Source organism: Belonocnema kinseyi, chromosome 6 (assembly GCF_010883055.1).
Source record: "Belonocnema kinseyi isolate 2016_QV_RU_SX_M_011 chromosome 6, B_treatae_v1, whole genome shotgun sequence".
Classification (NCBI taxonomy): Eukaryota; Metazoa; Arthropoda; class Insecta; order Hymenoptera; family Cynipidae; genus Belonocnema; species Belonocnema kinseyi.
In genome coordinates, this window is record NC_046662.1 from 148,667,390 (window position 1) to 148,692,469 (window position 25,080).

A 25,080-nucleotide genomic window follows, 5' to 3' on the forward strand; every position below is an offset into this window, starting at 1 on the left:
TTTTGCAAAAGCTTTCAAAGAAATAAGTGAATATTCATCTGATCCGTCAGATTCAGATGCTATAGCAACTACACAGCATATGATTTTAAATCTGAAATCGAAAGTTTATTATTTAACTTTGACAGTTACAGTTGCTTCGAACGGAAGAAGTTTCATAAACTTAGCTAATAAAAAACCTATTTTCATTCTACTATGGGACAAATGCGACTAACAAGTATGGCAAAGATATTAATTGAAAACAAAGTTGCAAAAGCAATATATTTCGACGACTTGATAGACGACTTTGAAAGTTTGAACGCTAGCAAGCAGACATTGTTCCGTTAGTTAAGCGAATTATAACTGTTAACACGTAAAATTAGTTTCTTAAATAAAGAAATATTTATTTAAACAAATTATTACGTTTTATTGTTAATTCATTCCATTTTTGTACATAATTTTTACTTTAGAAATAAAACCTAATTTATGTAGGAAGGCGGGTATATGAAGGGCGTACGAGAGAACTTTTGCCCAGGGCGTCAAATTTTCCCGAGAAACCTCCCTTTTTTCATCACCTTCTCCACAGCTAACTTCCATAATTCATTTATGTGAGCACGATTTCCTAATACATCCGTTACATACTTTTGATAATTCAGATTGTAGTATGAATCTGAGAAGCATTACTTTTTTCTGCGTCTGCAGGTATCGTTATACCACCTGTATCAATGCTTTCTTCTTCTTGTCTAGGAATTTGCAAAAAATAGCGCATGGTTTCCTTATCTTCTTGTTCTATTTGTGAAAGAGATCTTACTGATGTTTCCGTCGATGGTAATGATCCTTCTAGATGTTTAGATGGAATTTGTATTGTAATCGTCTGGGAAGTACCATCTGCAGATGTAGAAGATGACATCAAGTTAGCTTCTATTGTCTTTCCTACTTTAGAAAATGCACCTAAGCAACTATAAATTAACTGCGCCGCTGCTATATTTCCTGGGAAGACTTCAACACTTTCTTCGTCTGCGGACAGTTAAAAATTAGTATATATTAATTATGTTTAATGAAATTTTTTCAACTTCTAGTTTCGAATAGAATATATTAGATATTAAGAATAGATTTGAACACGGTAACCTAAAATTTTGAAAAAAGCTTCCCGCTTTTGGCAAATTTTTTAAAAACTGAAAAATATGTTTGGCAAATTTTTCACCTTTGTTCCTTGCTTAGTTATTTGGAATAAGCGCCGGTTTTTTTTAGTAACGAATATTCAAGAAAACAAAAGTTGAATTTTTTTACAAATGTCTAGAGTAGCATGAATAGTATTAATTTTTTTAATTTGTGACAAGACAATATGCAAATTTTGTGGTATTTCAGCAGGATAACACATTATTCTTTTCCAATTATTGGATGCATTTTTAACCTCCTTGGATACGTTGAAAATTGTTTTAAAACTTTTAAAAATAAAAAATTTGATCGTATAAGTGCACAAATAAGCAACCAACTAGTTTTTAATCCAAATACAGTTTTTCACCTTTCGAAAAGTAATAAAAACATACGCAAGTCGAAAAATTCCCTCTCCCCCTTGGCGCACACGATATTTTTTATAACAAATGGATGGTTTCTGACATTTCTAGAAATAGAGTCATGAGTTCAGCCCATATTAAATTTTTAATAAAGAAAGCCTGATTTACGGTAATTTTAAATGTTATTTATGGTAACATACTATAAATTCCCAAAAATTCAACTTTAAACATTTCTATAAATTTCCGGAAATTTATCACATTTTTTGTAATTTATGATGATGTTACAGTGTCCGGAAATATATAGAAATTTGTGGTCATTTATGGTAATTTTACAGGTAAATATGGAAAATTATCATGAATTACCCAAAATTCAGTTTTAAACACTTTTATAAATTTCTGAAAATTTATGAAATTTTTAGGTAATTTATGGTAATATTAACACGCGGAATTGGGCGCGTGAACCAATAGGGATTGTGTATTCATTCTAATACATAACCTAATAGAGGGAATAGCGAATCACTTCTCTTTTTTACAAAGTAGAATTAGAAAAAAGTTGAGGATTAATAAAAACAACAACAAAAATCCTAGATCAAAAAAGCCACAGAGTTTTCCAACTAAAGAATTTTTCTCACAAAAATCCAAACTGAAGGTCCAAAAACCCCTAAATCTAGTGGAAAACCCCGGATCTGGCAACATTGTTGTGATCTGTGTGTAGATGCGGACGTAGTGAAAGACTAGAGTCAATTTTCGTTAAATAATTGACGCGCAAATTTTAAATCTTGCCGCTTGAGGCGAAAGAGAAAGATTTTAGAAAAGGGTACATTCGTTCCCCAACCTTTCGCCTTTTTTCACTCGAACGGTCGACTAAGAAACAACGGTAAGCTATGTATCGTTGCAATTATTCTAGTCTTCTTCTTAAGGATTGCAGACAAATATAAAACGCTTCAGTCAGGTAAAGTATACATTATCTTTCTGCTCCACCGTTCCTGTGGTATTGATTAAGATAAAATTTGCAGGACAAAAACTATCGGTCTGAGAGCAGGGTAACTTACTTCCAAAAAAATAAACGGAAAACGATCTTCTCTCCTTCTCTCAGTTTCGGGGAAGCACCCCCCCCCCCCCCCCCCCCCAGGGTGCAATCGTAATCTTGAGAATATATTTCTTTTTCTATGATCGAATTTAAAAGATTTTACGTAGCTTACAGGAAATTTTGTGAAATTATAAATTAAATATAATGAACTTCGTACGTGATATGGTAACTTTCCATCAATTATTGCATAAATTCTAATATCTGAAACCACAATTTCCTTAGTATTTACGGTGAGTGGGAAGATCATCGTAAAGTGCGAGCTCATAAATGTATGAGTTTCATTTTTTACATCTGCCGTCACTTTTCACTCTTTAGGTAGTCTAAGTCAAGTTCCTAATAAGATGAAGATATTATGAGTCAATTTAATACGATGTTTGAAATATCTTTTTATGATGTTATAGTTGAAAAAAGTTTGAGACATGGTGTACTTTGGAGTTCATCTTTTACTGCTGTCTTCCTTACACATCGGCCGCGAGCGTTCAAGGTGACATAAGTCGCCTTCGGATGCTTTCTTATAGCTAACATCTTCCACACTACAGGTTTTTAGTCGCCTACTTTATAATAGTCTATGCAGTTTCTTACAATAAGGCAGGTTTTTAATACAAACGCTTTCCAAGATACAGCCGGTACCGTACTGATTCCTAAATGTTTAAGATGTTGAGTACATCTTGCGTGCACATTGCCTGTAGCCGAAATTACAATTACTATATGTGATAGTGATATATTCTGGTTCTGAAAATTCTGTCCTAAATCGTAATGACGAATGTTACGTTTCTGGAAACAGGACGCCCTTTTTCAGCCAAATATTGGATGCTTCATTATCCACTTCATGTTGACCTTACGTTTTGGCTTGCTTGCCGTGGTTATCTGTATATCTCCATTGCGTTTCTAATTCCTCTATGATTTCTGCCCTGATATTCAATGCCTCATTTGAAGAGAAATTCAAGGACGTGTCATCGATACCCGCTTGACAGACGGTGTTGTTAAGGGAAACATCTGGCTTGCCATTAAAATAGTTTTGCACCTGTATAACTTGTAACTTACAAAGTTTCTTAATAATAGACTAGTAGACGACTACTTTGCCATTTGGACTTAGATGCTTTTATTTATCCTCTCAAGGTCGACGTTCGACCATTTGATGAGCCCAAAGGAGTACATGAGGACATGTGTGGCATAGGTATTTATTGCCATGATCTTGTTTGCTAAGTTGAGAGAATTCTTCAGAACTAATCTGAGTCTTGCAGTGAAGGCAGTCATGAGGCTTTTATTAACTATCGTATAATGAATACCCTTAGATTCAAGAATATTCAGATATTTTTATGACTCGCCGTCAGTAATTGCCTTGATGACATTCTCGTTCTCGTTCTCTAGGTATGCGCTCCTAATACTCCTCTTCACTGTTCTGCATTTATCTAGCCCAAAATCCAAATACATATAATTGAAAAACTGTTTTCTGTTATTAATAATTTGGTGCAGTTTCTGGTTTTAACTAGCGTATAGCTTCAAGTCATCCGTGTATGGTGGATGAATCAGTTGATGACTGCCCTCATTATCAAGTATTCTGAACCCATGGAACACACTATTTAGTATTTTGTTCAATGAATCCAACGTTACACAGAACCATAATGCACTGAAAGAGTAAGGATGTCCTTCTCGTCGCAATTAGAATATACTTTATCTGAAATGATAGTATTAAGGAATTTATACAATTTTGGAATACAGACAACATTTACGTAAGACCTTTGAGTATAAAGCATGGTATCAGATCTGAGTGTTCAATGATCTTCTACAAATACATTGCCAACGCAAGATGCACACGCGTCAGTTATTTGTACCAAAAATTATGCACCACGTCCGGAACTAGACGTTTCCTGTTACTTGCCCTTTTCAAAACCACTGAATGTTTGAGCCTGTAATTTTATTAGGCACCATTGCAGGATTAAGGGGGGAGTAGGGTGTTGTGACTTGCGAAAAATGGACTTTTTTCTTTGCTTTTTCTGATAGTACAATATTTCAAAAATGCCACGTCAAAATCTTAAGTCATTTGGAAATAAACTCTTTAAGTTATTGGCCTTTAAGTCTCCGCCCCTTCCACGTGAGAAGAAGCGCGTTATTCGTTCGGTCGAGCAGTTGTCACGCAATCATTTCGTAAAAATATTCGCCAGAATTTTCTGTAAATTTTGATACAGTAAATGCGCTTTATGCAGCTGGAATCGATGATTCAGTGTAATTTAAAAAAATAAATATTTTTCTTTACTTTTTCGAAGTTTAAAATGCGTTTTAATCGAAACTACCATTTTCAAAGTCGGTACCAACTCTCTCTCTCTCTAAAAAAAGAAAAAAAAAACGACGTAGGGGGGTAAGAAAAACTTATGTTTTAATCAAATTTATTTGCTTTTTGTTTTCGGATAATTCTGCGATGAGCTACATTTGGAACCGCAAATCATCTTTTTGAAAAGGCGTCCTCGATAATGCTCCGTCACCGGCTTATTTTAAAATAGTTTTCAACAAAAACTTGACAAAATGTTCCACCAGACGACCTTCTCTGTGATATCAACCACTTCCGGTGTCTAAACTAGATCGCCCGCTCTTGGCTTCGCCGCCCGGTTCGGGCTATCGTGAATTTCCCAATCACCTCTTGTAAGTTTGGTCATCCTCCCCTATCCTTTAATTTGCGAGATCCCTCACAAATTTAGCGCCCTCCTTAAAAAACCCACAATCCCTCCAAAAATCCTATAAGTCGAAAAAAGAAGTCAAAATGATGAGAGTAAAAAAATTAAAAATTGATGCATGTGTGCCATTGAATGGATAAATTTGAATTTGAATATTAAGAAGAAAAATGTTGAAAACTGATTTTTGTAAATTTATATTTTGATTTAAAAATTATGTTGCAGAAAAAGTGCGGGTAGGATATATGTAATTTAGCTCGAATAAAGTGCGGGTAGACTATTATATATGTCCGATAAAACGTTGGTGGGACAATAACCCAATTTCAAGTTCCACCATCGACAATAAAAAATAAAATCACCCTGATTAAAAATGCCTTATTCGTACTCCTTGTAGCAGGATTGGATGAGTGAAGGGTAAAAAATAAAATCAAAATAAATAAGTAAGCAACGAATGCGGAAATAGGGAAAAGTTTAAGATAGAATAGGAAAGATAAGCCGGTTTACAAAAAATTAGAAGAAAATTGAGTCATAAATACGGGAATTAGAAAAGAACGCGGCGTCAGTTACAAAAATTGGCACGCGAAATCACAGTGATTGACGTGATAGAAACAGCCCTAGCATTTCCCGCCCCCAGTGGATACTTCCGCTACGTGGTAAGGCCACGCACACTCTCCAGTAGTAAAAACCGAGATGCTCACTTGAGTCAACGTGCCGGTTTTTAATCAGCCGTAAAAAACCCCTGAGCTAGTCCGACAAAAAGGAGAAAGGTGTTAGATAAAGGCTAAAAAATCGAATGAAGTTAAGGTCCGGTAGAATAAAAATTATTCCAAAAATGGCAAGTCCGATCGAAAATACAAGAAAAAATAGGGAAACTAAAGAAATTCCGGAAATTATACTGGAAGAAAATAATGCGCAAGCAGATGCGGGTAATTTTGAAAACGAAAATATATTATTCAATCGGTCGAAGAAGAAAAAAGAATTGAAGAATTAGCAAAAAATTTGAACTTAGAATTCGTAACGGTACGAAATAGAGAGTTAGAATGCGGGGAAAAAATACAAATCAAGCGAAGGGTGCAATCCCAAGAACGACAACACAAAAACAGACAGAAAGTACCCCAAACTCAAACAGACAAAACCATACCTTACATAGACACGAAATTGGAATACTATCCCCAAATACTGAGAATACATTAGGTAACTGGAGACTAGAAAATGAGAGCAGCAGAAATTTTGAAATGATGAATCAAAAACGTTTAGAATAGATAAAGAAATTGAAAACAAAAGAAAAGAGCTCGAAATATTAGAAAGAGACAGGTAACGATTAGAATTGAGTCGGTTAGAAAGAGAAGAAACTTTCAAAGAACTTTCAGAAGAAATAAAAAATTTAAACGATAAAATGGAACGAATTTTAAATTCAAGTCAAAATTTAATTTCTCAAAGTAATAAGTCAAGATATGTGTAAAATAGGGTTCATTTCGAAGAGACAGAATTAGATTTTAATCAGAAGAGGCACTCGTTAGCAGGTGCACGGAATAGAATGACAATAAATAGGGGTAGCGGTCAAGGGGACGAATACTCATTACCGAGACCGGTGCAAAGGCAATCAATTATGCGAAATACAAATCTACCTCAATGTCAAACAAACTTGCAACGTGGAATAGATAGAAGTAGAGGGACCGATATGGAAAGAGAAGAGATGAATGAAAATAATATGAATAAAATTGCAGCAACTCTTTCCTTTCGGAAATTGGCCGATTAAATTTAAAAATAACACGGAAAATAGTCCAACTTATTTTTTAAATAATTTAACAAGATTTAAAAGAGGGTATAAAATTAACGAACGAGACATTTTAGAAAATTTAGATGCTGTTTTCGAAGACGAGGCATTAGGTTGGTTTCAAGTAAATAAAAATAATTGGCAATATTTAGATCAATTTATTGAAGATTTTAAAGAAACTTACTTAAATGAGACCTATACTGAAACAATTAAAAATAAAATAAAATTTTGCAATCAGAAAAAAGACCAAGTGATTCATGCTTTTATTACAGAAATTAAACAATTATTTGAAAAATTAATGCCACGTCCGAACCTGAAATGGCAATTAAGAAAGACCTACGAAAATTTAAGAATTGAATATAAAGTGTACATTTCAAGAAATGCTTTTTCGAATTTTTCAGAATTAGAAATATTGGGTCGAGAATGGGAAACAGATTATCAAAATCTAAAATTAAAGGTCAACACTTTAACATTTTAGATAAAGAGGATATTAAAAATAACGAAAGTAAAAATGATCCAGGAAATAATAAAAGTCAAAACAATACTGAAAGTGATAATCAAAATATAAATCAAAATCAGGATCAAAATCAAGAAAGACAATTTAGGCCGAGGTATCGTAACCAACAAAATATGCAACAATACAAACCAAGATTCCCAAATAGAAATCCAAAAATTTTTAATCCAAGACTTTCAAATAATAAATTGAATTATACGAATAATGAAATATATCCAGGAAATGAGAGGTTCATGCATAATGATAGTCATTTTAAAAATCAAAACACAGCTGGCCAAGCATTATTGTATGCAATGAATCAGCTGTTAGGGAACACACAGGCACAACAAACGAATAATTCTCCGCAAATACCAGCGCTTTTATATAACGCGGAAAAAAATAATAGTAAGTCAGAAGACAAAAAATATAATAAAGGACAGATCAAAAATACGAAAAATTCAGGATATGAAAAAAGTAAGGATAATAAAAAAGGAGAAATGAGTTCAAGTGCACAGGATTTCGCTGATCCAAATTTAGGAAACTGAAAATTTAATTACAGATCGCGGGAACCCATTACATGCTACAATTGCGGGAAAATAGGCCATTTTCGTCGTGATTGTTGGTATAGTTTCAATCGGGGAAACGAATAGGGTCGCTATTGAAGGCGTAAAATAGCAGACCAAACCAGAGACCGCCAGAATTACTTAACACAAACACAAATGACTCGGACGAAATAAGATTTCACCTTATGGTAGATTTTAAAGATCATAAATATGAAGTGTTAGTTGACACCGGTGCAACACGCTCATATGTAGGCGAAACATTCATACAAACAATAAAAGACTTAGATTATGAAATTAAAAAAACCAATAAATAATAAATTAATGGTCGCGAATGGCCAAAAGATGAAAATAGTGGGTCAAGCGTTGACTCCAATTAAAATTGGGCACGTTGAGAAATATTTCTTATTTAGATTGGTACCCGAATTAAAATCAATTGGCATAATAGGAACGGACATGATCGAAAAAATTGGTTTAAAGATGGATTATGAGAAAAAGATTTGGTGGTTACCACAATTACCAAATATTAAATATGCGATGGAATCAAAATTAATTTAAATGCAGGAGCCATTAATTAAAGAAACGAAAGAAAATGCGTAAGACAATGAGAAAAGGGAAAGTTATAAGAGTAAATTAAAATTCGGATCCAAGAGTAGCCTGCGAAACAACATGTGAGAGAAAGAGACAGATTTGCTACCGTGCGAAGTCTCTTCTCCCGTTTCGCCACATACCCTACCCCAACCCGTCCTTACAGGTGAAGCACTAGAATCGATCCCGCCAGCAACCCAGCCGGCACAGATTGTACGGGAGCATGGTGCCCCACACCCTCGACCCCACATGTCGAGCAACGCAACACTGGCACGTGCCAGCGTGAGCGTACAGAGATTAGATAAGCGGGATAATCAAAATATAGAGACAGAAACGAAAACAAATAAGGATAGAAACAAAATAAATACAAAGTTACAGGTGGAAAATAAAGATGGGAATTTAAATACAGAATTTAAAGGGCCATTTGAATGCAACAAAGAGAAAAATGATTCTAAAATAAAGACGGCGTTAGATAAAAAGGAAGAAAAAATGATTCATTAATAGAAAAATTATTCGCAATTAGAAAAAGTAATTGGTATAATTTTAGAAATAATGCGGTAATAAATAATAGTATTACGCGCGTGAAAATAGAAAAGAGGAAAAATTTAGAATGTTGGGAGGAAATTTCTGAAGACATAGTAGAGTTGAATGAAGCCCAACAGAATTAAAACCGAGCCATTTGACTAGCCATAAAATAGATGTGCCAGGTCACGAACCCATTAAACAAAGATACACTGAGATCAGCAAAATACACGTCAAAAATAGATATTCGTTCAGCATATCATCAGATACCGTTGGACGAGGAATCTAAACCGATAACAGCTTTTATTGTTCCGGGCAAAGGAATGTATCAGTTTAAGAGGATGCCATTTGGATTAAAAAATGCTCCTGCTACATTCCAGCGCCTGATGGACAGAATAATAACCCAAGAATTAAAGCCGCATGTATTCTGTTATTTCGATGATATAATTATAGTCTCAAAAAATTTGAAGAACATTTAAAATACTTGGATATTGTTTTAGATAAAATTAAAAATGCAGGTTTAACAATAGGTTTGGATAAATACGAATTTGGATGTTCGGAAACAAAATATTTGGGTTTCAAAGTGGATGAAAAGGGATTACAAGTTGATGAAGAAAAAATCGAACAAGTTTTAAATTTTCTAAGGCCAAAAACAATTAAACAACTTCAAAGACTTATAGGAACGGCTTCATGGTATAAGAAATTTATCCCTAAATTTGCAGAAATTATGGAATTACAAAAGTTATTAAAAAAGGAAGTAAAGTGGGAATGGTCTGACAAACAGGAACAGGCTTTTACGACAATTAAACACTTACGAACGACAGCACCAATTTTAGCCTGCCCTGATTTTGAAAGCCCATTCCAACTAGAAACTGATGTTAATGACATAGGATTAGGAGCTGTTTAACACAAACAATAAACGACGAAAATTATGTAATAGCGTTTGCGAGTAGAGGTCTGAATGGAGCTGAACGTAAATATCCAGCTTCAGAAAAAGAATTTTCAGCCGTAATCTGGGCGATTAGAAAGTTTAGACCATATTTAGAGGGTTATTCTTTTAAGGTTATTACAGATCATATTGCATTAAAATGGTTACATAACTTAAAAAATCCAATAGGTCGATTAGCAACATGGGCTTTAGAATTGTTAGAATACGATTATAAAATTGTATATAGAAAATGAAGTTTAAATCAGGTACCAGATGCTTTATCAAGGTCAAATGAAAATCACATAAAAGTCTCAAGTATTTTAGCCAGCACAATAGAATCTAAGGAAAACAATTTTAAAGAAATTGAAGATAACTGGTACAAAAATAAAATGATTCATGTAAAAAATAAACCAGAGGAAAATCCTTATTGGCGAATACGCGATAATCAATTATATTTTTATAGACCCGACCCTCTAAAATCAAGCTTAAATTTAGATAGCAACCCGTGGAAATTAACAATACCGAAAGAATTGCGAGAACAAGTTTGATTGAAAATCATGATATTAAACAAGCAGGTCACTTAGGTATGGCAAAAACGTATGCAAAACTTTCTGCAAATTATTTTTGGCCCGGAATGTATTCTGAAACGTTAAAATATGTGAAAGAATGCGATATTTGTCAGAGAATAAAACCAAAAGTAAACAGATAGGTTTGATAGGAAATCGAATAATACAAGAACCATGGACGGTAGTAACATCTGACATGATGGGTCCGTTACCAATGACAAAATCGAGAAATCAATACATTTTGGTTTTTGTTGATATGTTTACAAAATGTGAACCTTTAGACTTGTATGCGCTATCCTATGCGATTAGAAACAGTATTTTGCAGTTTAAGATACTAAAAAAATAAAATTTCGCAGCTGCTTGAATTGTAGGAGACTGCTGCACAGCTATTGGTCTAGTAGAATTATACTGCGGAACGCTATGCATATAATAATACTACTGCGCCTCCCTAATTATAGTAGAACGGAACTACGCTGTCTTTAGAAGTTTCTGTGCAATGTTACTTGATTGGAAACTGTATTAAGTTATTTTAGATACTATGAAATTTTACTGCGCAGTCATAAATGTTTCAGAAATCTACTCGCAGGTATAAATTATTTAGGAGTCTACTACACATCCCTACTTGTAACAAAACAGGAATGTGCAGTGTTTAAAACTTTCTGCGCATTCATATGTCAGAATAATACTGAGCAGCGCTAGGTATAGTAGGAAATACATGCGCAGCCGTAAGTAACTATAATACACTGTCTTCGGTATTATGCGATTTGATTGCACATTCATAAGTATCTCAGAAGTCTACTGCGCAGTTATAAAATATTAATGAGTACATTGCACAGCCAAGGCCATGAAAGAATAAAATTTCGCAACGCAAAGTACAATCATATCCACTGTACATCCCTATTTGTAATAGAACTGCAACAAGTTTATAATTTTGAGCGTAGACCTTTGCTCTAAATACTTTGAAATGCAATTGCGTATATGCTTAAATCGCGAAAGAGTACTACAAAGCCATTTGCGAGTCAAAATAATACTGCGCAGCGCTGAGTATAGTAGAAAATTACTGCACAGTCCTAAGTAAGGTAGAAATGCACTGCGCGGTCCTTAGAATTTTTTGTACATCCAAACGCGATTAGAAAATGTAATAAGCTGGTTTAGATACTTTAAAATTTAACTATATTGTCAGAAATCTGACAAGTTCTACTGCGCAGCCATGAGCGTTGCATAATAACACTTCGGAGTACAATCTGTAGTAGAAAACTACTGTGCATATGTAATTTTGCTATAACTGTATTATGCAGTCTTCTTGATTTTTCGCGTAGTCCTAAGGGATTAAAAACTTTCGAACCAATTGTCACTGTAGGTCCCTCTGCCTCTCTCTGTTTAACTGCCAAATCTACAAAGCCATGCGTACCTCGAACAGTATTCTACATGTTCGTTTTTGGTATACAAAATTTTTACAAGAGGACTAAATATTTTAAATACCATTCATGGTTGTCGCATTTTTTTAACTGAGGTGAGTTGTACATGTATTTTCGGGTTGGGCTTTCGGGCCTGCCTGACTCTTCCACAATGTATTTACTACTTTCTTTGTTTGGAAGGCAGTTTTAACTAAATCATTTTCTGACTAGTCGCAATGAGAGGTTTTTTGACTTCTTGTTTATAACTAATATTTAAGAAAAACAAGCCAGTTAAACAAATTTTCAATTATGCAATTAAAATCTGACAGTATCAGGCGTATAAAATTTGTGGCAAAGAGTTTTTACTCCTGAATTGTGAATTATATACAAGAAATTATTACGCGTATATCTCGTAGGTGCATGTGTAGCGTAATCAAATGTTGTTTCCTTCCTGTTTTAATCAACCAAATGGTTAGACTTTATTTCTACAAGTCAAGCTTTCCGCTAAGGAAATAAGGTTAAATTAGAGTCTGATGTGAGTATTGGAAAGTACGAGAAAATTTTTCTGGTAGGGAATGCGTATTTAAAAGGGTTGATTGATACTGGAAGTTGGGACTGTACAGTTAAGGCTTCTGCGGTAATTGAAAAAGGGTTCCGAATAATTCGTATTTCTAGTGAGCTCAAAGGTTTTGGTCATGACGGAAATGACGTAAAATCGAGAGCGTAATGGTAGATTCTTGCAGTGTGGAAGATATCGTTTTCAGAATCGTGCCTGACAATGTTCAAAAATACGAAGTGTTAATAGGTCGTAATTTTATTGATTTACCAGAGATCGTTTATTACTATATAAATATCGTTTATTTATTATTATTATCAAGCTGGAATTTTTAAACCGTAACAATTACAATTTTCATTCTAACATTTTTCAGAAGTCTACTAAAAAAGATTTGACTAAAGTAAAATCTGCGAAATCGGTATCATTAAAACTGGCATCGGTCAACTTTGTTAGAGTTCATTTAAATGAAGCCGAGTTTGAACTACCGATTGTAAATCATTCAAAAGAAGATTTTAGGGTAAAGAAGCGAGATCCCATCGCGAATTGTGTCATGTGCCTTGAGAAGAACGTTTCTAAATTAGAGTCGAGGAAAGAACCGGTTTTAGAAAGCGAATTAACTGTTAGCGAAAATCGTACTGCTGAACAAAAAGCCGATGTGCTTAATCTTTTAAATAAATATCGTCAGTGTCTCGCGAAAGATTTTACGGAAATTGGTTGTATCGATTTAGTACGCATGGACATTCAGGAGAAACCCGGAACGGAACCCCCTTATTCTAAGCCGTATCGAGCAGGCTTGTTGTTGATTACAAACGTTTGAATAAGAATACGGTCAGATTAAACTTCCACAAGCCGAATTTGGACGATGATTTAGAAGAAATGAAGGGTGCAGTACTATTTACCATTTTGGATCTTGCTCACGATTACATGCAAATTCCCCTTTCGGAAAATGCCAAAAAGAAAAGTGCGTTCATTACCCAAGATGAAACAGGCCAATTCGAACGTGCAATGTTTGGGTTAATGAATGCTCCGTTTTATTTCAATGAATTAATGAAAAAGATTTTTGGTCCTTTCGGGAATAAATTGGCATTAACCTATTTTGACGACATCCCAATTTTTGCTAAAACGTGGGTGGAGTTGATGGTCAAACTGGGGAAAGTTTTACAACTTCTTTCTGATGCAGCCCTTACTCTGAATATTAGTAAATGTAAGTTTGGAATGGATGAAGTTGAATATCTTGGGTTCGTAATTAGTAGCAAAGGAATAGAGTCGGGTCGAGATAAATTCCGAGCAATCATTGAGTTTCCCACTCCTCAAAACACATGAGGTTTCATGGAATCACTAGCTGTTTCAGGAGACTTATTCCCAAATTTTCTCAATATATTGGCCCGTTAATTAATCTGTTAAAATCGGGTGAACAGTTTTAGTGGGGGGATCGTGAGCAAACGTGTTTTGAAAATGTCAAGCAAAAATTAGCGAATTATCCGATTCTGGCAGTTTATAATCCGAAAGCTGTTAAAACTCAACTGCATACTGATGCATCATGTGAAGACTTAAGTGCAATGCTTTTGCAATCTAATGAAGATAACAGGTTGCATTTAGTGTACCCGATAAGAAGAAGAACGTCAGATGTCGGTTTGGGCCGTCAACAGGCTTCGCCCCTTCCTAATAGGAATTAATTTTGATATTCTAACTAATTGTCAAGCTTTAGTGTACATCAACACTTTGAAAACAAAGAACCTGCAAATAATCGGTTATTTAGGTTTGTTAGGCGAATATGATTTTGACATTTTCCATAAAAAGGTGAGCTCGTGAAGCACGTAGACGCTCTCTCACGAGTCCCAGTTGAACCGACTGAAAATCAGTTACCATACGCAACCATGTTCTCTGTGAAGGTCCATGAAGATGAAATCCTGTTATATCAGCAAAGCGATGAAAATTTGAGTTGGAACATTAATATTTTAGAAAAGAAAGTAGCTGATCGGATGCACCAAGAAAAAGGCGAAGTAAAAGATTACGTTTTGACGAATGGAATACTGTTTAAAATCGATCATGAACGAGAAAAGGAGTTGTATGCAGTTCCACCTGCGATGCGTGAATCTATGGTGATTAAGTAGCATGATTTTTCGAGCCATTTTGGCGTAGACAGAACCATAGCTCGACTTAAAGAATATTATTATTTTCCGGGCATGCGACGTTATGTCAGAAGGCACATAAGTGCATGTGTCGAGTGTATCCTTTCAAAGTTCACGCAATTGCATGTGGTGAAAGGTGTCAAATCAAAATCAACGATTAAAAAGCTTGAAGAGTTTGTAAATCGGTTCGAAGCGCCTACGAAACTTATGAACGATAGAGGAACTTCATTCACTTCGGAACAGTTCAAAGAGTTCTGTCAAAAGCATGGTATATCAAATACATTAAATTCATCTCGTCATCCGCAAGCAAACGGGCAAGTCGAACGGTTGAATGCAACAATTTTACCCCCGATGCAGGCGAATTTGTTTGACTTTTAAGGAAGAAAATGGGACGTAGGCTTGCTTAAACTCGAACGCGATTTGAATTCAGTTATGAACAAAACTACGGGTAGGACTCCGTTTGAAATGATGTATGGGTACATGCCACGCTTTGAAGATGGTTTAACAAGATCGAACGCGCAAAGAACAGGAAAAAGCGAAGCTAAGGTATGATAAGTCGAGATTTAAATATGTACATTATAATGTCGGAGATATTGTATACGTCAGCCGAAAAAAATCTTCTACAGGAGAGTCTACGAAATTACAAGCGCGATTTAAGGATCCTTTAGTAGTGACAGGTGTTTTACCCTCGCATATCTATCAAATACAAAGCTTAAGTAATAAAGATTCGGCGCGAACGAAAACAACAGCGCACGTAAGCCAATTGAAAATTTGGAGAGGCTGGAACGATGAAGATCCTAACGAATTAGACTATGATTCAGGTCAAGATTCAGATCTCGACGTTGAATCGACCCCCGAAGTTAGAGAAAGTATAGGTTTCAGTCAAGATCGGATGAATGAAAATGTTACCAAAGATGATGTTACGCCGGAAGAATTGGACAATGATAGTGATGTATCAGACACCAATCAAAGAAAGGTTGTAACGAGAGAAAGAATGCAACCAAAACGAGAGCGACGTCTACCTCAAAGGTTCAATGATTTTGTTATGTAAAATTACGCTATCCATATACATCTATAGCTTGGAGACCAAGCTACGATTAGGATGATCGAGTGTAATATTCGTTGCGAAAGAGGGTGGGTTAGAGGGCGTGGGTGAGCAGGCGGAGGAGTTGTCGTTGAGACGCCGAGATAGTTGAATTCTGGAGATCGTTTGGATCAATTAGCGCATTCTCATTGTTGGCGTATGTCCCCGTGTATCCGCCGAGGAAATTAGTTTCCGGTCAGTGTCGCGAGCTGCGTGATTTCAGACGACACGTGTGAATTGTTCAAGCGATGCGTCGCGGTAGACTGATCAAGAGTCGATCGGTTCGTAACTGGTCTTCATCATTAACGAAAAGCATATTGTGTAATTTAGTTTGAAATTTCTGAATTAGTGTAAAGCCGCAGTATTCCTTTGAATAAATTTTTAATCATTCTAAATTAAAACTAAATACACGACCGGAGAAATCATTAACCTACCTTTCTGCAAAATAAACTATAACATATTTATATGGCAAAATTTTGTCCGTATTAGGAATACTACAGTACTATATCGGACATGTTTGTTGGCATATTCAAGACGTTGAATGACCTTTTGACGAACTTTCTCGATCTTTTAACATCTAGCAATGCCGGTATATTACTACTTTTACCAACCAATATCTTTCTTAAATTTGTAATAAAATTTTTTACTTCGTCTTTAAGAGGTTTTTTTTTTAATTAAGAATATAACAGTATTCTATTTGATGTAATTGTTCGCGTCGTCCATACATGTAGATTGGCATATTGGCGAACTTTCGATGACTATTATTGATCAAGCAATAGGGCTTAGAAAGTTAAAAAAAAGTTTATATTGTGTACATGAAGAAATTTTTTGTATTTGGTTCTCTGAACATCATATTTTCAGCAAAACAGAAATATAAGATGAAAAAATATTGAAAGAATTAACTTTTTCCTTTTGCTAGAGAAAAACCACCCACTATGAAGAAACAAATTTATTTGATACCTGTTAGGAAGCAAAATGCTCATAAAATGAGCACAAATAAATCCTCTGATAGCGAATACATCCATAACATTTCGCAGCGATATTTTCAACCAAATGATACTGTTTCAATTTCTGTACTCATTAGGGACGAAGACGAGGTTTCCGGTAAGGCTCGTCTTGGGGGGGAAAGGTTAAGGATCTCATAGAGGTCGAGGTCCACCTCTAGTAGGAGTTTCGGAATCGGTAAAAAGAAAAACCAGATGACAAAAACATAAACAAAAGAAAATGTAAACCACTAAGAAATGTATTGCGAACAAGAACATAAATGGCGAAAAGGAAATAAAAAGAAAATATGCCAACATATTAATTAACATATTACCAATACAAACACAAGAAAATGGAGATCACAAAGAAATCCAATGCGAAAGAGAATATAAATAGCGAAGAAGAATAAAAAATTCTAATGGTGAAAAAAACAGATCTCAGTAAAAAAGCAGACATAAAAAAAAAATAATAATAACCGAATAATATCGGTGATATTCGACCTTTAAAGATGAAGGAATAAGGAGGAAATATAAGACAACAATTTAAGAGAAAAATGAGAAGAGTGACAAAATGAAAAAAAAAACCATAAATGACACTTAACTATATTAAAAAAAACAAGAAAGAATTCTTTTAATATAGTAAGTGAATGTGGATGTTAGCGAGGCATGACGAAGTTGAGAGAACAGAGCAGCAGGTCTGCCTACTTGCAAGATCGTAAAGCGACTTACTGTGGGTCCGCAGCACACAAGCTGTTCCCCGTTCTTTGGAATTTCGGCTAGGAGAGAGGATAGGTCCCGCTGGCTGATTGACCGATTGCAAACGAAGAGAGAAACCTAACCTTAAGGCCATGTAATGAGTGGGTCATATGACCAGATTCCTACCTTAGTGTCACTTTTTTATTTCCTAACTAATTTTTGAAAATAAGCGCCACATCCAGTTGAATATTTGGGATACTGAATAGGAAGCATTAAGAAAGGTGTGTGTGTGTGGTCCTAAATTTTTATAATGATTAAAAAAGTCTTTTTTGTAAATATATTGTTTGGATTTTTTCATAATTACGATAATTTAGGATCAGAACCACCTTTCCACCCGAAAATAAAGAATAAAAATTTTTAATAAATAAATATGTATTGTGACTGGATATTTTAGACCCCGCACAAAAAAATTAAAAACATTAAAACTTAGCTTCCAAAACTTCACTGAGAAAAGTAGTTCATAGTACCGTATCGAACTGCCGAACCACCGAACCACCGAACATTCCTCCTGAGTTGTTCCGAGGGAGATAAGAGTGGATTATCCAAAACGAGAAGTGTCAAATTTTCTGAAACTTCAATTTTCGGACAGCCGTCTCCATTGCATTCTCAAGGCCTGACATCGGTCTCGAAGAATTCGAAAAACGAACTACATTCGCGATCGAATTCTCGGCTTCAGCCGATTACAACATCACTGCTGAGGAGAAGGATAAGAAGGAGAAGTATCAAGAACTCAAAAGAGAGTTGCATGGACTGTACCCAAAATATACGGTAAAGTAATTGTCCTTGTGATTGGTACTCTTGGAGGTGTGAAGCTATCACTGGTTCATAACCTTAAAGCCATACGAGCGTGCCAAAAATATACCAAGGGACTTGCGAGATGGATGCAGAAAGCTGTCCCCCTTTAATCGCTTCGTGTCCTCAAGGAACAAGAGGGTTTCACCGGTCTGTCCTTGTGATTTTATTATGCACCCATCTCAATGTCGTGAGACGTGGACGTAAATCCGCTTTACCGCGGTTCTACTGGGAGCCGATGCCATTTTTAGATTACGGTTGCCCCAGAGGAATTTTCATCTAAAATGACACCGGCTTCCCGTAGAAACGCGGTAAATCAGTTATATGACCACGACCGTGAGATGGGTGGTCACAGGACACGATGAAATCGTTTTAAAGGGTAGATATCTCTCCTCCTTTTTTTTCTCATTTTCAGTGATGTTATAATCGGTTGGAACCGAGAATTCGATCACGAACATACAACTGACACTATCTCGCTCGAAGCGTTCAGCAGGTTAGTCACGGCCAATACCGTAAGGGTGAAAAAGATGATATTAAAGCAGTGTAAGGGCCGCATTAGTTTTGTAGTGATGCGTCGTTCCCGCGTGGGCGGAACATCCAAATAGTATTGTAGCAAAGGTACTTCGTACATAAGTACTCAGTATATAAGTACTAGGTATTCAGCGTTTGCATGACCATCTCTGCACATATTACTTGGAACTTCTTGGCATAATATACGGTCACGGTCTCGGCTGTCTGCTTAGATCAATTTTGGCACAATTGTCTGATTACACGTATATTTTTACGAGAGCTCCTGCGCATATATTGCATTAATTAATATTTGGTAACTCAACTTTAGCCACATTCATGAATCGTAGAAATGTCTATCATGTGAAAATTAAACAATTAAAAATACTGCGATTCAATAACTGTCAATATTTTTACTTGTTATCAAAAATCGATTAATTAGTTAACTTATTGAAAATCTTATGTATTAACCCCAACCATAATTCAGTTAAGTTATTCGGCAATTGATCCCCTTCATTGAACGAGTACCTTTAATGTCCGCAGCAAGTGTGTTTGATAGAAACAACCGTTTAAGGTAACACTCAGTCGTTTACGTTTGACATTCACCAAATAAAAAATGATTTTTTTGTCCTTTGCAGCATGTATTCGAAGGCTTTTACAGTCCAAAATTGTACAGATGTTAAATGCAAAAAAACTAGCATGCTGCTGCTTTTGCGCGAGGGCAACCGACAGAAAAGTTCCAAACATATTGCAAACACTGCCATCCTGCCATTTGTAATGAGCATAGAATGTCCCTGAAATGTTGTAGCACAGCGATTGATTCAAACTTTGTAAATTTATTGTAAACTAAATTTTACTCTATCCATGCACTTTTATAGCGTTTGAAAACCTTTCAATTAATTTCAATTAATGAATATAATAAATTAATAAATTAATTTTTTAAATTTAATATAAAAAGTAATATAAAGGAAGACCTAAAACTTTGAATTAAAAATATTTTATCGATAAATCAATCAAATTGTTATTTAAAAACAAAACTATCGGAATGAATAATATTATATTAATTTGAATTTTTGTTAAGACTTTCGAATAGGGTTGTTTCAAAAATCACATATCATGTTTCCAATAAATGGATCTTATAAAATATAAAATTCTAATTTGAAAAACACTCATAAAATATTTTTTAAACATTGTTTACTATTTTTAATTTAATGTTGAATTATGAATTTTCTATCAGGATTTCGATTCGACGGCCCCTTTGACAACAAAGAGGTTGGATTTCCTACCAATCACAGCTTATGTGTCAGCGGTTCTCAAATATCTTATTCTGTGCCGATGTTTTCTTTTGGTTATGTGCACATCGAAAATATAAATCGCAAAATATTCTTTAAAAAATATCCTAAACATTATAGAAACATTTAAATCAAAAACGTTCGTATAAAGAATTCATTGAAAAAGTACTTAAATTGAGTCATGTTTACTGAATAATTCGTAAATAAGCGCGATTTTAAAGTGTGTTAATAATTGTACTTACTGTTTTCCTTCAACGTACTACTGACTCTTAATCCATTTATTAGAACAGGAAAACTTTTTTTGCCACACAAACCTTAACAAATAAAGCTTTCAAATCAAAATAGTCAGAATTGACAGCAGAGCGTTGCCTAACCTCTTTATCATGAGTTTCATTAGTTCTCATCAAAATCACATCGTCATATTCATAGATAATTATGAGAACCTCTGAGTCACGTGACGCCCACGTGACAGGACATTGAATAAGTGTTTAACCGTCTTTAATTTTTAATAATTTTTTTTATTAACGCACCATCGATTCGGATTTAAATTATGTATTATAAAATTATTTTCTCCAAAACTGCGAAACAACCCGATTGAAACCTTAGAATCTGGAAATTATCAAATTTTGAATAGATTTAGAATCGTTTTGACAAATCAATTATAGTTCAGTTTTTTATGCTTAAAGCTTAATTGTTTAAACCTTCAACACTGCACTTTAATTATTTGCAAAACTATTGAAATCAAACTGAGGCAGATTTTTCTTCCGAAAAATCGTAAAATTCCCTGTCAAGAAATAAGTTCACTGTCATTTTCAGGTTTTTCCCGGTCTCAGAAAATTCTAGGTCATTTCCAGGATTTTCCGGTCCAGCGGCCACTTTGCTTTATCCAAGAAAATAAAGCTCATTTTAGCAAGATGTTAATGGTAGAAGTAATTATTTTTAATGAATCTGTCATATCATTAGCAGATGGTATTTTACCGAAAGTAGATAACCCTCCACAACGGTGAAGGCAGCAAATCCACAATATCGATCAAGTTAAAAATCTTCAATAACAGAAAATGCTTAACGTCTTAATCAGACTAGATAAAAAATAATTTTTTCAAATATAAATAAAATTTTTTCAGACAATTGGAAACAGTCCCTCGTTTATGTTTAGTGGCCTCGAATGGGACCGGTGGTTTTAATTATTAAACAATCGAAAGAAATGGTTATGTTACAGAGGGACCTTCTGGTTAGTTTTTTTGTAGATTCGAGTAGTTTTACCAAAACGTATCCCTGGGTGCTAAGGAGCCAAGAGTCCAGTTCTTTCATTCCTTCTGGTGGATTTTGTTGGCTCACTGGGGGTTGCTGGAAGGTTTTCTTTCCCGCGGCTTGTCTAAACATCTCTAACGAGATTAAAGGTTTCATTCCCCTTCTCCGGATCAACCGCGAATATGGTAGACAGCCTCTCGGTGGTGAAGGTGGGTTCCTGCTCGTAATCTAGTTGATGGTAATCATCTCCACTGGGTGCAGTGGAATAGCCACGTTCTCTGCAAGCTTGCAGTTCCTTCTCGAGGTGTCTCTGGATTGCCCGGAGCCTCTTTTGGCGAGGGTTAAGTCCTATAAAGAACATTTAAACCGGTGCGAGATCCGACAGCTTCCTCGCTCAACAATCAGTGAGAATGACACCCGGAGGGCATTTAAACTGAATACTGTTTGAGCGGTTTCGGATCAGGGACCAAAGTCCAAGATCGTTGGATTTCAATTAGACACGAGGCCCAAAAATTGTCAGGTGTGATTATTATTGTTTTCTCTTAACTGGTGGTGTAGTGAATCGTGACGTTGTGGTGAATCTTGACGCTAATTTTTAGCAAGATATTGATGGTAGAAGTAATTACTTTAAATAGATCTGATTAAGACGGTAAGCATTTTCTATTATTGAAGATTCTTTAAGGGGGAATCCGCAGTAACAGCCTCAAAATTACGGTATATTTAGCGATTTTTTTGGGATGAAAATAATAACAAATCTTTCAAAAACTTTTAAATTTATTAAGCTATACTTGAAGTATAAAACGAACGTATTAGATTCTGATAAATCAATAATATTTTGATTGATAAAGGCGGAGGTCTAATATGTGCAAATTTTATGGTTCAATTAGCCCGATTTCTAGCTTTAAACACATTAGTATAAAATAAACAAAACAAAAAAATTTTTAAAGTTCAGATCATTACTTAGTCGGTGAAACATTTCTTCTTCATTAAGCTGGTTCATTTCCAAAATCATATGTTTTCGGTATTGCTGATTGGACACGAGTTTTTTTACATGCGCGTGGCTAGGCCTTGTCTGGGATGGATCATGGCCCGACCGGCAGTGCGCTGTTTCGAGTATAAGGAGCTCAACTACGGGTCTGGAATTTTCACTGTATGTTTTCGGGAAGCCAAGCTATCGTTTAACAAACTAAAAATCGATTTTTTAGACCCGCTAGACGGGATTACCCCCTTAACTTGATTGATATTTTGGATTTTCTGTTTTCACGGTTGTAGCGGGTTTTCTACAATCGGTTAAGTACCATCCGCTGATTATATAACAGATTCCCAGAAAATAATTATTCTACCATTAATATCTTGCTAAAAATTAGCGTAATATTCTTGAATAAAGGTTCTTATTTTGATCGCTCTAATAACTGAATAAAAAAGCACCTGATCGGATATCAGAAATTCTGTGGTTCGATTCCCAGCGCAGCGAAAAGAGAGGATCCTTTTTTTTAAGAAAAAATTTTAATTTATATTTGAAACAATTATTTTCCATCTAGTCTGATTAAGACGTTAAGAATTTTCTGTTACTGAAGATTCTTAGATTGATCTATATTGTAGAATTTCTGCCTTCACGGTTGTGGAGGGTTATCTATTCTCGGTAAAGCACCACCCACCGATTTTATAATAGATTTATTTAGAATAATTACAGTGGAACCCTTTAGTAGCCCTCCCTACTATAGCCCATCCGAGAATTGACGCCACGTCGCAGGTAGGTATAACAGGAACTGCGTGGGGTGCGCGGGGTCTGCAATTGTCACTCATGCGAGCTTTTAGGCGTGGACAAACAAAAGCGAAACGGGCTATAATGAGTTAGTTCCCACCCACCGTCAGCCACCGTCATCAAAGATTGTACCTTACCGACAGTAGATCAACCCTCCAAACCATGAAGGAAGAAAATCTACACAATATCGATCAAGTTAAGAATCTTTAATGACAGAAAATTCTTAACGTCTTATTAAGACTATATGGACAATAATATTTTATAATTAAAATTATTTCTTTAAAAAAAATATCCTACTCCATCTTTACTCCATTGGGAATCGAACCACAAAACTTCTGATTTCCGGTCAGGTGCTTTTCCAATTAAGCTATTCGAGGGATCAGAATCAGTTTTTTCCCAAAACGTCAGGGTTTTCCCCTAGATGGGAAAAATTCCCTGGAAAAACAGGTTTATCGGATATGAAATAACCCTTGTTATTAAAATCGTCTGGAATCAGATCAGAGCATTGTATATTTATATTCTTTGGGTTTTGAACACAAATTTGGCATTACTTTTCGCCAAGCTTATCAGTTTCCACCTAGACGCGGATATTTCTCTAGAAAATCTTATAGCGAATTACCGACAGATATGAAGTCATCTGGCATCTTTATGCATTTTAGATGCTGAATACAAATTTGAACTCAGATTTCCGCTAACTCTCCAAAGGTTTTTCTTAGATCCGATAAATTCCCTAAAAACCAGGTTGAATACAGATGGGAGCTTTCGCTTCAGAGCCTTCAACTTTTTCCATCGACTAGAAGAATTCCCTAAAGAGCTCTCTTTTTTTCCATAAAATGACGTTAGAGTGAATTTAACTTCGCAGCTAAAAACTTTCTCCCGAGCCTGGAAAAATTTAAAGCGAAATGAAGGAACATATTTTCTAATCGCCTGATAAGAATATCTGACTATTCTTAAACTTCGAAAAAAAACTATTTCTCGTAAATTGCAAATGGCACAGTTGAAGCTGAAAAAGAACAAGTGTTATTTGAATCTGCTACCGTAGAGGATAGTGGAAACGATGAAAACTGTCCGGAAAGGGGATGTGTACAATAATTCGCTTTCGGTTCACTAAGGTAAGCCTCCATCGCTGTTAGGCACTCTGCCCTGCGGGGGGGGGGGGGGGGGGGGTGTAAGGATGGTGCCATAAGATGTCTAACAACGAGTTGACAATCTCTTCGGTAAAGTCGGAAAGCCTTCATACTTAGATCTAGGGAGGTATAAGGGTTATCATCCCTAGGACGATGGCCTCACCTGCGATCGGCACAAGATCGCCAACGTGCAGGCTTTTTATACTCTCATGGATCAAACTAAAGAAACTTTAAAATCTCATTCAAACAGTGATAGCAAACCTCAATCGTTTTGCTACGTTTGTGGTGAGTATAAAATGAAGAACAATCTGAGAAAGTTTTTAGACAAGATAAAAAGTATTTATAGACATTGCTTTGGTTTTACGGTGACTCATAAATCAATGCAATTGGCCGCGAATTTCATATGTAGTACTTGTCGTGGTATTCAGAACAAAAGTACATGCGATGTTACAAAGCGGATGATGTAACAAGTTCTGTAGACGATGAGGATTACACTCCATATAATTATTTTGTACCACAAACCTTATCACAAAAACACTCAATTATTTAATTAGGGATTTAGGGTTATCGAAAGATAGAGTCGAGTTACTAGCCTCACGGTTGAAGAACAAGAACTTGCTGTCTAGTGAAACGACAGTCACTTTCTACCGAGATAGAGATAAGGAGTACAGAAAGTATTTGTCGCGGGATGCAGATCTTATTTATTATAACAATGTAAAAAGCTTGGTAAATAAACTTAGGACAAATTTGTA

General features: G+C 35.3%; 1 protein-coding gene across 10 annotated transcripts in view; it reads right to left on the minus strand.

Moving 5' to 3' along the window:
* Positions 1 to 378: 378 nt before the first annotated feature.
* LOC117174910 (zinc finger protein 658B-like) overlaps positions 379 to 25,080 on the minus strand; it is a 184,814-nt gene continuing 160,112 nt past the window's right edge. For all 10 annotated transcript variants that reach the window (XM_033364352.1, XM_033364350.1, XM_033364356.1 and 7 more), the window contains one exon: positions 379 to 993. In XM_033364352.1, the coding sequence (XP_033220243.1) occupies positions 629 to 993 (365 nt within the window). In that variant the 3' untranslated portion in view covers positions 379 to 628. The remainder of the gene's footprint in view (positions 994 to 25,080) is intronic.